The sequence below is a fragment of the Rhinolophus sinicus genome, chromosome 5, assembly GCF_057876585.1.
Source record: "Rhinolophus sinicus isolate RSI-liver-muscle chromosome 5, RSI-T2T, whole genome shotgun sequence".
Lineage (NCBI taxonomy): Eukaryota > Metazoa > Chordata > Mammalia > Chiroptera > Rhinolophidae > Rhinolophus > Rhinolophus sinicus.
This window is the reverse complement of record NC_142505.1, coordinates 102,629,696-102,645,658: the sequence shown is the minus strand read 5'-3', so window position 1 is coordinate 102,645,658 and position 15,963 is coordinate 102,629,696. Positions and strand designations below refer to the sequence as shown.

At 47.4% G+C, this 15,963-nt stretch overlaps 1 protein-coding gene across 10 annotated transcripts in view; it reads right to left on the bottom strand.

Annotated features, from left to right (window-relative positions):
- Positions 1-12,084: 12,084 nt before the first annotated feature.
- The window catches only part of TENM2 (teneurin transmembrane protein 2), a 1,142,683-nt gene continuing 1,138,804 nt past the window's right edge, over positions 12,085-15,963 (bottom strand). For all 10 annotated transcript variants that reach the window (XM_019740872.3, XM_019740888.3, XM_019740899.3 and 7 more), the window contains 2 exons: positions 15,802-15,932; positions 12,085-14,183 (listed from right to left, as the gene is read on the bottom strand). In XM_019740872.3, coding sequence (XP_019596431.3) covers positions 13,422-14,183; positions 15,802-15,932 — 893 coding nt within the window. In that variant the 3' untranslated portion in view covers positions 12,085-13,421. The remainder of the gene's footprint in view (positions 14,184-15,801; positions 15,933-15,963) is intronic.

Below are 15,963 nucleotides of genomic sequence, written 5' to 3'. Positions count from 1 at the left end.
AAAAAAAAAAGGAACAGATATGTCAGTAATAGTTTCCGGTTAGCTTCTGCATTCTTCAAGGAAGTGGGGGCTATGGAAACCTCTGCCGAGAATTTTCTTCTGACTCCATAACTGTACCGCCCTACCTCATGCTATCCCTCCCACACGTCCCAGAGAATGCAGTTACCTTTCTATGAGCCGATAATGTCCCCTTTCTTTAGTCATGCATTAGATGAAGTTCTTAACTGGACCCATGGACTGTTTTTTCTTTTTTTTCCAATGATGGGAAAACATGTCCTAAGCCTGGGAAAATTAGGGTGGAAGAAACCTTAGCAGTATGAGTAATGAGGCAGAAGAGACGGTTTCTTATTTATCGCTGGGTCGTCAGTGCTTGAAAATAAAATAAGTCTAGTGTTGCCTCCTTATTTTACAAATAGGGAGATGGAGTTTCTATGAATAACCACTCATTGCCCTAGTTCGTATTAGTCCCATTTTACAGATGTGTAACCTAGACTCAGAGATGAAGTGACTTTCCTATGGTCACGTCGTAAATAATACAGCCAAGATTCCAACTGAACTCCCAGTGGGTTTTACTTCTGAATTCACAGCAGCGTGGGCTCTACCTTGCCAACAAAGGACGAACTTGGGGGCACTAACAGTCTGGTTGGAAGTGGGTGGAAGAGCAGCCAGGAGACTAGTCTTGAACTTGGACTTCCATTTGGATTGCATATTTATCTGGTGTGGCTGGAGGTGGGAGGGGGCATAGCTGAAGTCATAGCTGTGTTTACAACAAGAGGGCAGAGTTGAAGTGGGTGTTCTGAATTCTAAGCTGATAATAGATCAACCTGAGTTTTGACCTCCACCAGTGCTGTCAACGAGACCCACCTGGAGGTTAGCTATCAGGGCATTTAACAGGCTAAGCTGTCTCCATGAAAGAAGGGGCACCTTTCTTCTGGTGCTGCCTGCTCTCCCTCCATCCCCCACCTCCACCCCCTTTTTCTTGCTGGTTCAATTCATTAAATTAACTGAATTTCTCCTGGATAGGAGGCAATCCTGGGGCTGGTAGGAGAGGTTTCCACTCTCCCAACCAAAAGTCTTCTGGGTACTGAGGACCGGGAGCTATTGTGTCTTTCACCAATGAGGAAATGAATTATGCACTGAAAGAGGAGGTGGAGATGAAATCTCAGTTTCAAGGGTGGGGGTGGGGAGAGGTGAAAGAAAGCGTGTGAGCAGAGGGAGGGAGTTCCTGCAAAGCAGTGCTTTCCTCCATTCCCACCCCAACAGCAGAAGAGGACCCCTGGTGGGAACGGAGGTGGGGTGCAGTCACCAGCCGGCTGGCTGAAAGAAGCCTGTCTCAGGGTATTTATAGAGATTTATAAAGCTTGCATCGCCATGGTACCCAGGCGCTTAAATTAAACTGCAGCCCAACTGCTTAGACACTGGTGGAATAAAAGGCTCTTTACCTGTCCACTGATCCCAGCTGACATCTCATTCTCAGAATTTTAGATGAGCAATCTGAGTGAGTTTTACAAGATTCTAGGAAGCAAAGTGTAGGCTTGGGGCTTAAACCCAGCTAAGTTGCTTCAACAGGGTAGCTGGGTGGAGTACTGAAAAATACATGGGCAGAAAAAAAACCTGTGTATGACACTTGGCTCTGCGTCTTGGTTGATGTGTGAGTTTGAGCAAAAGACTGCACCTCTTTGAGCCTGTTTCCTCAGCTGTCAAATACAGCAACAATACCCACCTCTCTGTCGATGTGTTACAACGACATGAAGTGCTAGCTTAGCTCCTGAAACGCAGGCGTTTTTTTCAAAGGTGGATCCCTTCTCTTCTCAGCTCTTTATTTGTTTATTCAACAAGAATCTTGTCTGCAACTTGTGTGCCAGACAATGGGTCAAGCGCTAGGACACCAGCATGTTTCTGGTCTCACGAGGCTTACAGTTTAGTAGAGGAGATACACAATATACAAGTCAATCAATGAATAAATAACAGCCCGTTGTGGTTGATAACAAGAAGGAAATAAATAGAGTGCTTTGACATTTCATAGGCTTGGACTTGGTAGAAAATCTGCCCTAGATAGGGCCAGAGAAGAAGGCCTTTCTGAGGAAGTGACATTTAAGCAGACACCGGAAGTTGCCAGTGATGTGAATATGCAAAGGACATGCTTTGCAGGCTAAGGGAGCAGTGTGTAGTAAGGTGCTGACCATTTACTATGCTCACCAGACCCAAAGGGCCCTGTTGTTTCCATTCCACTGAAATACCACAGGAGGTGGTTTCCATTTGGGGGTCCAAGCTAGGAGGTGGTCACCTTAAAATCTTGCAAGGTTCTCTGATGCTAAACACGTGATTTCCAGCATTGATCCAGGCTGAACAGTCCCTACTCCCCAGTCCTGGTTCTCAGCTGCAATAATCTGGAAAGTTCTAAGACAGCGTAGTAAAGGTTGGATACTCTGCTCACTCTGTCTTTAGTTTTCAGATGTTTAATTATGTGATGAAGAGACAATGCATATACAGATGATGTAGAATTGTACAATTTGAAACCCATATGATTTTATTAACCAATGTCACCCCAGGAAATTTAATAAAAAATCAATAAATAAAAGATTGTATACCATCTTAAACAAAGAAGTTTAATTATGTGTTTTGGTGTGGGCTTCTGAGGTTTATCTTGTTTGGGGTATACTCAGCTACTTCCGTCTGTAGTTTGATGACTCCTGTCAAGGCTAGGAAGTTTTCAGCCATTATTTTAGGAACTTTTAGAGTCCCGCTGTCTTTCTCCTCTATTTCTGGGATTCCTATCTTTTATTATAGTCCCTCAGGTCTCTGGGGCCCTCTGTTCCTTTTTTTCTTTCACTCTATTTTCTCTGTTGTTCAGATTAGGTCATTTCGATTGTTCTCCCAGCTGACTGATTCTTTCCTCTCCATTCGGCTCTTGAACCCATCCACTGAGCTATTCATTTCAGTTGTTACATTTTTCAGGTTTAGCATTTCCATTTGGTTCTCCCTCATGTCATTTATTTCTTCGCTGAGGCTTTCTGTTTTTTTTTTTTTTCCATTTGTGTCAAGTGTGTTGATGATTGCTTATTGAAGCATTTTTATCATGACTGCTTTAAAATCTACATCGAATAATTCTAACATCTGTCATTTTTATGTTGGCATCTATTGATTGTCTTTTTTTCATTCGGTTTGAGCTCTTCCTAGTTCTTGGTATGACGAAGGACTTTTGACTGAAACCTGAACATTTTTATATTACATTGTAAGACTCTGGATCTTATATAAACGAGTTTTAGCTGGCTTTCTCTGATACCATTCCAATACGGGAGTGGGGGGCATGAGGCTAGCACCTCAGTACTTCCAGGTAGAGGTAGAAGTCTGAGTTCCCACTTGGCCTTAGTGACCCCTGGCGAGGGGTGGGGGACAGTGTCCTCATTGTCCTTCTCTGACACCATCCCAGGGGAGTGTTGAAGCAACTGCCTCATTGCATCCTCTTGAGGGTGAAAGTTTAGGGTCCCTACCGCTGGTGTGGGTGAAAATGGGGCCACAGTTTTTCCTGTGGTATTTAGCTAGAGCAAGGTGGTTATTGTCTAAAAGCTTTTCTGTTTGCTAGTCTGCCCCTTTCCTGGTCCTTTGACTAAGAGAGCAGGCTTTTTGGACATTTTTTATTTTATTTTTTTTGTCTGGACCCAGTCACGTTCCTGGGTTTTCTGTTTCTCCAGCACTCAATCTGGGATATGTGAAGCAAAAAGAAAATCCAGGCAACTCCAACCCATCACCATGTCATTCCTCAGGTCAGGAGGTCCCTAGCCATCTGCCTTTTCTGTACTTTCAGACTCTCCATATGTTTATTCGATCTATAAGTCCCAAGTTCTTAGTGGAAGAAATAGGGGAAATATACCTATTCTATCTTCCTGGAAGCAGAAATTCATTGCTTACTCAGAGCCAACAAAACTCAATATGTCTAAGCTGGAATTCTCCCCTTTCCTCAAGCCAGTTTCTTGTCCTATTGGTCCGCCTCCACTTCCCCCCACCTTCATCCTTATTCTCTACAGGTATCTAGGTAGGAAACTGAGGGCTCTGCCTTCACGGCCTCCCACAGGTCACTTCCATCTTTTTGACCTAAGCCCTTTTGTCTGATGCTTCTCATTTTAATGTGTCGTAACTGATCGCATAACGTGTATTTTTGCCAACCTTTACCCCTCCTTTATACCTTCTTTCTAAAGCATGTGTGTATAGGCGCAGTCCTCAGAAAATGGTCTGAAAGCAAACACACTTGGGAAGTGCTGGCTTTAAAAAAGTAAAGAGATTTCTTTACTTCGGGACTTCTCAGAGCTTTCACTGTACCTACATCCATGGTGCGTAGCCAAGAAAACAAAATAGAGTACAGAATTGCCCAAACTTATTTCTCCAAACTATCCTTTTCCTTCCTGAGGCATCTCTGGAGTACAATGTCTAAAACAGGGGTTGGAACACTTCTGTAAAGAACTAGTTAATAAATATCTTCAGCTTTGCAGGCCGTATTGTTTCTGTCGAAACTACACCTCTTTCATGGTAGCTGAAAGCAGCCAGAGATGATAAGTAAACAAATGGGCGTGTTTGTGTGCCAATAAAACTTTATTTACAAAACAGGCCACCGGCCCTCAGGTTTTAGTTTACCTACCCCTGTAACTAAAACATCATTTTAATTACAGAGACCGGGGTGTCGTCCTAGATTTCTCCCTTTTCCTTACATTCTATCTACAAGAGTCTTGGATCCTGTTTACAGAATATGTGCTGGTTCCCATCTCTCCATCTCTCCTTCCGCTTCTGGGATGTAGCACCTGTACAAGTACTGCCTCCCAACCCGGCTTCTACTTGCCCCTCATTCTACACAATATAGCTGGATATCTGATCATGGTATATCCTTCATGGTGCTTCCCTGGTTTTAGGATTCAGTCCAAGCACCTTACCTTGTGTTATAAGGTCCAGTGTGGGCTGGCCGTGGGCCACCTTTCCAGTGTCAGTTTCCTGCCTCTCTCCCCTCATACTGCACAGCTGGGCTTGTATGGGTGGTTTGCACACATTAGACTCTTCACACAGGCTGGCTCCCTGTCTTCAGCTTGTGGATTCTTCTTCTTCAGCTTCCAGGTTAGATGTGACTTCTTCCCTCACTGTTCAAAGTCGGATTGTGTGTCCTTCCATCTACCTTAACTTTGGGCAATCTAGTTTTATCACTTTACTTTTCTCTGCTTTGTTTTGTTTTTCTCCCCTAACTAGACTTTATACCCTGTGAGGTCAGGGTTGTTTTTTTTTTGTTTGTTTTGTTTTGTTTTGTTTTGTTTTGTTTTGTTTTTTAATTTCTCCCACATCTGCAGTGCCTAAAACAGGCCCAGCACAGATTGCCTCGGGCACGTGTTGGAGGACGGCGGCCATACCTCGATCAGGACCTAAGACTCCCGGACACCACCTTTTTAAAACCAGTTTTCCTCCTTGTAGAGAACAGATGGCATTAATCTGTTGGAATAATTAGGAGCCCATATGCCCCTCTAAGAAATAATTTGCCCATCTGTGGTGAGGAATGAGAATTATGCAGCATCCAACGGGCTTTTATGGAATCATTTTTCCTTTTAGTTTGAGTGTAATGGATCTTTCTCAAAGTCTTTATTTGAGAACTCTGTATCTTTCTTTACAGAGCCAAAAATAATGTGTGATCCATGAGTATATCCCGGATACTTAAAAAAAAAAAAAAAAAAAAAATCCTCCAAAAAAACATTCCTGGGACCACAGGGGACTTGTGACTATGGAATACGGTGAGGACAGAATTATTGTGTCAGTGTTGCACATCTTGGGAGGGACAGCGGTATTATAGTTATGCAGGAGATGAGTCCTCTTCTTAGAAGGTATAAGCTGAAGCATTTCGGAGTGAAGTGTCACACAACTTACTTTCAAATCGTTCAGCAACCATTTGGGCATTTCAGAGGCGGGGAGGGAGAGAAGCAAAGGTGGCGAAAATGTTGACAAGCGGTAAATAAGAACGAAAAACTGGTATTGTATTTTATATTTTGTTCAATGCCCAGCATCTCATGTAGCATGGCGTCTGTCACGGAACACACTGCAGTAAACATTGGCCGAACTGTAACACCAGGTTGTTTAAAGATGTGCATAGAATTGCCTAAGATGATCTATTGAGTTCTTGCCTATGAACTTCTGAGCTCAGGCTTTGAGCAGCTTTATAACCAAGAAGCCCAGCAAACAGCCATCTCCCTCTGGGGGACTCATATGACCTGAGCTTCAAGTGTGTTCCATAGAGGTTAACATTTGTATAGTGAAAGCACAGAAAACAAACAAACTAAAAGAAAGGGGAGAAATTTGCCCACTGCGTTCCAAATAAGGGAAAAGACATCAGAACTTGCATGTGACCAGGGGCACATTTCTGGCCTGATCCAGAACAAGAAGGATGGAGACACTCTCATTTCACCTTCCTGGACAGCTCCCTGGATGTCCCTGCAAACGCTCAGCTGCGGGTGGCACACAGCCCCTCTGATGTCTACCCCTTGTCCAGCTCAAGGACCAAAATTGCCTGGGAGGCTGAAGACGTGCCCCTGCCTGGTGTACAGGGATCGTGGGCAAGTGGAATCCCTTCCCTGGCCTCCGTCTCCTGCGTCTGAGGTGGCACTTCCCATGTCCACAACTCATTCCAGTCTCAAAAGGTAAGTAACCCTGGGCACTCAGACCTGCCTGACATTGAAATCCAGGCTGCAGAGTAGCTGCTGTGACACAACCACCCCCCAGCCCTGGGAATATAGAGGATTCCACCTACACATGAGATCTTGCAACTGAGTGCTGGGTGAAGTTCTAGATTCACCTCGATGGAGGTTGGTATTACTGTTTTCTGAGGGTACGAGGATCAGGAAGCCCCTCCCCTCCATAGACTCTCATGCTGAGCTCCAGAGCCTCAGAAGAGAAATTAATTTCCAATCAGCAAGTTAACAAGTAACATGGTTGCCCCCATGAGGGGGGCAAGGTTCACAGGTGTGCTATCAGCAAGCGCCTAGATTGGGCAAGGAAATTACTGGGGGAGGTGGGAAGCGCATTCTGCCAACACTTGGAACCACTGCCATGGACACAGTCCACGGCCTGGAGTTTGTTTAGTAGAGCCTTCCTGTCCACAGGGGGCCCAGGAACTCCCTTCTTCCTGCGCTGCACAGGGAAGCGCTCCATCTGTGAGGTACCCCCCGGTGAACAGTGAGTGGGGATCGCATCACAAATGGACCTTCCGAGCCAGGAGGATGGTGACAGCAAGCCCAGTGAAGCTTTGAGGGCTGAATGAACGAATGTGCTCCGTGAATACTGAAGGGTTATGCAGACGGCACGGACAGGTGCTAGGGGCCCGATTCTTCAGCTTGCAGGAAATGTGAACCGGGCTGAGTGCTTCCTATCTCCCCTGAAAATCCAGGACCTGCAATGTGGGCTGTGTGTTTGGGAGGCTTGTGTTTTGTGCCTGGAGGTAGGCAGGAGGGTGTGTGTATCTGTATGCTCAGATCTGGTGTCGCCAACAGAGCAGGTGGCTAAGGCCGCAAAGGTCCTCTGTGTTGCTACATCCAAAAAGCACGTGACATTCTTTTGTCTTCCTCCCCTTGCTGTGCCCTTCAGCAGGGATGCCTGCCTGGAAAACAGCAGCTCCCACCCACAAGCACGCCGTGTTAGCCCTCTCCTGAGGAAGCACCTCGCAGGTCCTCAGCATCTCACCACCCACATACACACCCCCACTGGAGAGACCCACACAGGGGTGGGTTGTCAGGCCTCCTGGGCTGTAGTCCCTGCACCACAATATCCAGCTTCCATCGCCCTGTGCACGTTCCCTCTTTAGAGGGAGATGGGGAGGGTGTTTCCGGTTGAGGTTCCTGGGAAGAAGACTGGGCATTCCTTAGGGAGTGTGTCAGAACAACACCTGGGAAGCAGGGAGGGAGGCAGGACTGAGATAATATTACATGTCACTCACTCAGCCAAACAGCCAGGCGTTTGTGCCCCTGAATCTATGGACCGGTCACTGGATGTGGGCTTCCCCTGGGGAGCGGTGCGAACTTGCACCAGGCAGCTCCCTTCACGGAACAGTGGTTCTAAACTGAGGGCAATGCTCCCTCCCCAGAAGACATTTGGCAATGTCTGGGGACACTTTAGGTTGTCACAGCTAGGCTGGGGATGCTGCTGGCATCTAGTGGGTAGATGCCACAGATGCTGTTAAACATTTTGCAATGAATGCACAGGACAGCCCCCATGACAGAACCACCTGACCCCAAATATTCACAGTGCCCAGAATGGGAAACCCTATACTGGCACATAGGCTGGTGTGGTGGGCAGAACAACCTCTGCTGACGGAACATGCCTGACAGTGAGGGCAAGTCCTGCTTCCCACGTACGGAGAGAGGGAGAGAGCGTGGACCCAGAGTGAAGGAGCAGGGGACATCCAGTCCCCCACCCAGAGTTCTGCCCAGAGACAGGTTCTCCAGGCTGGTGTTGGAATGAGGCTCCTGCCTTCCCCAAGGAAGGGTCAGGCCTATGGTGTCCTCAGGGGTTGGGCAGGAACCTGGGTGGGAAGCCTGAGGGCCTGGATGCCTTTTGGGCAATGAAGGTTCCACCTAGACCTTCCCAATGCACTATTTGTTTACGTGTCTGTGTCCTCCCTTCCAAATCCCCATCAAAGCTGAAGTAACTTCTTGTGCACCCTGCCCTGTGTTCCCCTCACTCCCTACCTCGTTCTCCTCCCAGCATGTCCCGTTGTGTTGCTCCTGTGTATTTGCTCGTTGGCATTGCCCACTAGACTGCTCCCGGATGGCTGTTTCATTCATGCTTGGCTCCCCGGCACCGGGCTTTGTCTACCAGCATGATTTGTTGACAGAACGGACAAATGCACGATTTTGATTTCTGTGGCTATTATACCAGCACCAAATACGTTTTTGTCTGGGCAGTTATCTTCCTTGGGGAACCACCCCTTCCTTCTCCTTATGGCCCTGAAAGGTCTGATGGGATTTGGGCCAAACCAAAGGTCTTTTGTGAGTTGCCATATCCGTGGGTGCCACAAGGAGGTAGGTTTGGGGGTTGCTGGTGATCACCTTTCCCTCCCCTGGAGAAAGCCTACCTGGGAGTAAAGCCACATCCCAAGGGAAGTGGAACAGCAGGTGAAGCAAAGATGTTTGCTGAACCTTGGGTCCAACCACGTCCAAAGTCAGTCACGCGATTGGACTTCCCCGTTTTTGCTTTGGGTTGGGGTTCTATCACTTACCATCTCAAGTCTCCGGATCCATATTGTCATGCAACCTGGGGACAGAGCCAGCCTGTGTTCATCTTCGTCTCCTGTCTACTCCAGCCTCCTCTATGGCATGTTCCTGTGGTTGGCTTACCACGGGGCCAATTCCTTCAGGCTGGTGACTCTTGCCTTGCTTTGAGTAAAATCTGCATGCATTCGGCTCGGATAACACTAAGATAAAGGGTGGTTGAGAGCGTAGCCTGGGAATGGAAATAATAGGATAGCCGGCTGAGATCAGGAGAGGCATTAACAGCCACCTAGGAGGGGCCTGTTCTGTTCTGTGACTTCACCTGGTCACGTCCCCTCTCAAAGCTTCAGTTTCTCATCTGCTGTTGTTTCACCAAGTGGCTGTGAAGTTCAAATAACATCAACTCATTTGGGGGAAGGTTTTTATGAATGCATAAGTATAAGGAGATCACTTTCACTGTCCCTGGAATTGGCTCTCCTGGCAGACGCTTTCTTCTCAGCCTCTAGCGGCCTAACACCTTCTCTGTAACAGGGCACCCAAGCCAAGTCCAGGCAGATTTTACGGGAAAGGCTGCCACCTTGTGGCCAAATGCAAACCCACCATTTACCAGGAGGACGCAACGGCTTGGGAAGTGGGGCTTTTGGAATAGGTGAAGTCAGTCTCTGGGAAGAAACCCCAGCTAGAACAGCCTTACGTTTAAAGGGCTGCCTCACAGCCAAAGTGCGAGTTCTGGGCATTGGAGGGAGGGTTCTGGCTGCTCAGCTACCTCAGGTTGGAAGGTGGGGCTCAGGTGTGGGCATGGTGGATCGGGACTTTCCTGGAAATCCCTGACTCGGGCCCATCAGAGGACCCCTGAAGGTAAGCCTTGGTTAGATGGCTCCTTAAAACCTTCTCCCTAGGTGTTGACCCTTTCTCCTGGGTGGGGTGGGGTACAGGAGGCGTGATGTTGGAGAGAGGCCCCTGATCCCGCTCTGGGCAGGGGGCGGGGCTCTCACTGGCTTCTTGCCTGAGATCAACTCCCTGCGTTGCTTGGCCCCACTCGCTGCATCCACCCCAAAGAGACACGACACAGTGGTTAGTCCCCTCGTAGCTCCCACCAAACGAGGCTTCAAGCTGCAGGCTATTCTGTGGGCGTCTCTCCAGGTGATTTGACACCAGTTGCATTAAACAAGGCAGGTGGCAGCTGGACAAGAGCACACAGGAGGACCTGTCTCCTGCTGGGAAACGGCCCAAACTCACTGTACTTGGGGAAATGAGGGTGTTCGCCCATGCTTCTGAGAAGGATGCGCCTCCGAAAAGTTTTGTTCTCTGGTTTGCTTTACTAAATCACAGCTTGCTCTGTGGGTAACGCTGACGGGGCCGTGAGACCTGATCCCAGTGTAAAGATGCTGGCCGTGCCCTCCCCCCCTCTACCCCCTTTCCTCCCACCTGGGGAAACCACCCAGCCTGGGAGGCAGTGGTGACCAGAGCACTCTGGAGGGTCTCGGGGGATGTGCCGCCCAGACTCCCCGGAGAGGTTTTGGAATCTGAGCTGGGTTTGCATCTGATTCCACCACTTACCTTATGGGGGATAACTGGCCTCAGTTTCCTTACCTGCTAGAAGCTCATCCTTGCAGTCTGTTCACTCAATTTACTTCCATTTCCTCCTCTATAGTCCAAAGTACTTTTTTCTCAGGTCAGTGGCCACCAGCCTCCTCCTTCATCTTGCTCACACGACCACATCAGCTCCCCTGCCTGTTCTCCACACTGTATCCAGCACACTTGTTTATGAAATTAAAACTGACTCCCTCTTGTTTTAATTTTAAAAATACAGTATTTCATCTTTGCACCTTCTGAACTCCGCCAGCCTTTTCTGTGTTCCAGCCTAACGGATTGTCTCACCACAGGCCCTTTGCATATACTGCTCCCTGGATCTGGAATGCATTTCCCCCTGTTCACCTGGTTAACTCCTATTTAGCTTTCAGACTTCAGCAACTTCTGTGCCATTCTCAGTCTGGGCCACATCCCCTGTGTGTGCACCATGGCTTTATAAGTTGATCCTTCTCAGCACCAACACCTCTGTCATTTTTATTTCTTAGTGTAATTATTTGACTATTGTCTGTCTGTGTCCCTGACTGAGTTTCATGAGGCCAGGACCCATGCTTATGTTTATTCACCCCCTTTACTCCCCAGAACTTAGCACAGGACCTGCCACATGGCAAGCTCTCAATAAAGTGTTGTTGAACGAATGAAAAAAGAGGATTAAATAAAAGTATTGTGTGCAGGGCACTTTACACTTTCTTGGTATGTAGTGAGCATCTATAAATACTAGCTGTTAATGATGTTATTCTAACTGCAGGGTTGGTGGGAAAAAATTCATCTAAATCAGAAGTGCTCTCCTTACTTGGGTGGCCCTATGTATGCAAGTTTTGGGGTAAATTGACCTAGTCTGGAAGAAAATACACACACACACACACACACACACACCCCTACACAAATACACTCACATCTTTCAATGTTACCCTCAGTTTCCTGCCAGCACCTCTCAGACCTAGAATGTGGCAGCAAGGAGAAGCCTGCCTGTTCCAGGAGGGCTGTGGGGACCCATCCACGCAATGGGTGGGCTGAGGGTCCTCACCGCCCACAGGTCCCAGCCCACACTCTCCTCTCTACCTCTGCTCCTGAGAGGAGGCTACAGGTATAGGCAGAGATCACTCTACAATTTAGAGTTGTTTGGGGAACACTAAAATACCACCAGCAAAACTCCTCCAAAAGTTGGAAATACCAGCTCAGTCTGTGCGTCCTGTCAGTTCCCCTTTTCTCCAGCCATGTTTACCGTTTTCTCACCTCAAAGCATTTCCACAGAAGACCAGTGTCCACAGGAGTTTTAGAGACTTTATTTATGTATAAACCATTTAAACACTTTGCCATAAATTATCTTTGCCTGTCCCTAGTCTTTGCTTAGCAGCAAATTAAAATTAATATAAAAACTCGATGAACAATTCATACATGTATATTACAAAAAAGTTCCTGTACCAAAGTTCTTATCAGACATTTTTTTTTGTTTTTTTAAAACATTTTTTTTTTTTTCATTTTTGTGGGTTTTCTTTTTTAAATTTTTTTTATTTTCTCTCCTCGTGGTGACTTTCATGTGATTGTCTCAGTTTCTGGACCAAACAAACACACTAATAATTTTAAATCTGAAACAGTGATTGTGCCTTGAGGCTATGTATGTACAGGGTGATCTGAAGTGGTGCCCGTTAGCAAGAGTGTCACAATGCCACACCTCTACTGCAACTGATACCCACAAACTACGGAATCTAAACAGACTACACCCTGTAACTGCGTATTACTGTCCACAATGGAATCTTCAAAGACAAAAGAATATGAAATTTATCTGTAGTGATTATAGCCACCATTTTGAATTAATTTTTACACTCTGCGCTCAAATAAGTTAGCTCAGGCCAGACTAAGTTGGGACCTGAGAGTTAAGTGCTGAACGGTATTATTTCGCTTTGACTTTTGATGAACTTCTTTTTTTCTCGTGTTTTTTTTTTTCTTTAAAAAGTATTTCCAGTGCTCACTCTTTCACTTGTAACCCCCCCTCCCCAGTCGCTACACACAAATCACCCCCAAAGTCGTGTTTTAAATGCACCTGTATTTTAAACGAAAACGTCTGTAGTATTTGTCCAATAAGCAGTCTGAATGGTTTTCCTCAGCTGGTCCGGTGACGCTGGCCCCCATGGATGTCTGCGTTGCTCACGTGTGAATGAGTGAGGTAATAGGACATGAGGCCTTCTCGTCTTCATGTCTTTGTTTTTCGGTCAGTGTGTTTGCTTTGCTTTTTGTGTTTTGTGGGTTTTATTGTTATTGTTGTTTTGTTCCTTTTGGACACTTTGCGTCTCTTTTCTGTGAAGACCCAGAACAAGTGGGTCATATTTTTAGGGGAACTTGCAACATTTTGTGTGTTTGTTCATTCATTCGTTTGTTTTGTTTTCCTCAGAATTTTCAGCCAGGCTTTAGTCTACTTCAGGATGTGGGACTTCTTGCTTGGACAGTAGCATTTGAACTCAAAAAATGTGAGCTTTTTTGCCACTGGTACCCAAAGCAGCCCGGCCTCAGTGCCCTGTTAGGTCTTCATCTCCTTAGGAGAGGAGATAACAGTTACTCCCGCTGAGCCATCCAGACGAGGAATGGCAGCCGATTATTTTGTTACCTCTTTCCCATCTCATTCTGTCTTAAAAACTGGATGTTGCTGCTACTGTCTGCGAGCTCTGGGTATTGCTCTACGGGAAGTACGTAATATCCCTCATAACCTTGCACACGTCCTGTGCTCAGGAGCTGCTGCTTCTCCCCCTCCGTCCACAGGCGGCTCCCCTCTCTCCCGTCCCTGGCTTTCTGTTGCTCCTTGGCCCAGGCAGTGCCCAGGGCCCTTTGTCTCGCCTGGTCCAGGACTCGGGCCTTCTCTTCGTCCAGGGTGTCCGGGGTGAGGCCGTAGCGGATGCTGAGTAGCAGCGTGTTGTACTGGAACTCAACGTTGGTGAACCTTCGAGTCCTGCCGTTAACCAGCAGTGTGGGTTGTGACACGGTCACGTTCACCCCGCTCTCCAGCACCTTGCGGCCAGTGGTGGTGCCCAGAGTGACCAGGTCGCCGTCGGCCGAGCCGATCTTCACAAAATAGTGGGTGTCCTTGCCCTCGATGCTGTAGTGCATCTTGTCCAGGTAGAAGGCGTTGTTTAGCACGGATGCCACCTTGCGGCTGTCCTCGCTGGCGATGCTGGACACGCCGGTGGTCACCCGCCCTTCTTTGATGGCAAACATGATACCTTTGCCAATGATGGGCGTGGTGGTGGCAAACCAGTGGCCTGCTTTCTCTCGGATGTTGGCGTGGAGCTTTTTAGAAATGACCTGTCCTTCAAGAGCCATGAAGGCCTGATTGTGCCTCTCTGTTGTCTGCTGGACCCCTGTAATGAGCTACGGGCACAAGAAAACACAGAAAGCTGAGACAATAGGCTGGGCAACTGTTTGCATGGGTTGGGAAGCTCATTGCAAAAGCGTCAGAAAGCAAGAAGCTTGGGGCCCCCCGCGAGAACCCGTCTTACGTCTGTAATGATATGAGGTAATATAGGCCTACCTTTTGGAACTAGGACAGGCTGGGGGTTCCCAGTGCTCTAAGGAAGTGGCCTGTCCACTTGTAACTGTGCCACTATCTAAAGACACGGTGAGGATATTTGTCACCCTGCTGGCACCTGCGCCCAGGCCTACACACTTACTATGTCTCTCCATTAGAGGAGAAAGAGAGTCAGTCTGCACTCTGATGGTTTGGCAGCTGCTTTGCACACTTCAGACTCAGGAATCTCCTGACCTGAAGGGCAGGGTGTTTGTTTGAGCAGCTGTGAACCTCGCGGCTGTGACCTAGATTTCTTTGAGGCCAATGCCCTGCATATTTATTAACGTCCTTGGGTTAAGACCTTGCTACTCAAAGTATGGCTAGCAGCCGAGGAAGCACCGGGGCCCACCCTGGTCGAAAAGCAGAATCTCAGACCTCACGCCAGACCTACCGAGTCAGGAGCCGCATCTTAACATGCTCGGTGGTTTGTGTGCATGTTAATGTTTGAGGAGCAGCAGGCTAGGAGACTCTGGCTTTGTGGGCCAGAGGGATTATCCCTGCGGCCTGAGTCACTGGCTTTGGGTTTTAGCCCTGGTTCTGCAGAGGGAGGCCATCACCATTACCGCCTTGGTCTGGAGTTCTCCACTCGCAAATTACAACTTGTCTCAATTGGTGGTTGGGGGACAGGCTGGGATAATGGAAGAGGCTATGTTTGGGCGGTAATGGCACTTAGATAAATGAGAGAAATGATGGCTATTCATCCACGAGTGGTCCCCAAAGGGCAGAACTGAGAGAACGCTGTTCTCAATTACCCAGCAGCCCCTCCTTGTCTCTCTCTAGTTACACAGTCTGGACAATTTTCAGAGCAGCTGAGACCTTTCAGACTTTTAGAGTGCTGACCACCGGTTCTGTAGCTGGGATTATCTAAATACCGATGCCCTTCCCTCCAGTCCGATTGTGGCAGAGGTCTCAGCTGCACCCAAATTGAAAATGACCACCCTTTGGTCATCACTGAAAGACCAAGCACAAACTAGGTTCTGAAAAACTCAATCTGTATACATTTGGGCCATAAAACACTGGGGTTTTATGTGGGGGTATAAAAATGTTCTTTAATGGGACAGAAACTACAAACCATAGTTTTATTACATCCCATAAAAACCAAAAGGTTATGATATTATAGGCAGTGCAGATGGTAGGTTGTTGTTAGATTTCTCTGTGCTGTTGTTAATCAAAGAGTGACTCAAGGGTATATACTGAACAGATAATGATACCACAATTAAAGTAATAATTGAGGTTCGGAAGAAATATGTGACACCACTGACATTCACGTTCCTGGGAAGTCACGGTGTTTTTTCATGTGCCTTTTATACCCAGCTCCAATGTTTTCCTCCTCTGCTGACATACCCTTGGCTCCCATGCAATTCTGTTTGCAAAAGGCAATGATGAGAATCATTCAGATTCTCGGCAGGAACCTCCGCTTACCTGTCCGTTCTCACTTGCTTGACTCTCTGACAACTCGTAGGGAGGAGGCACGAAGTACATTTTGGCTCTTGGGAAGCCAGGAATTATGTTGCTAAGCTGAAATCCAAACATCACAAGCCAGCTTTTCACATCTATGGTGGAAAAAACAAAGATTTCTGAAAT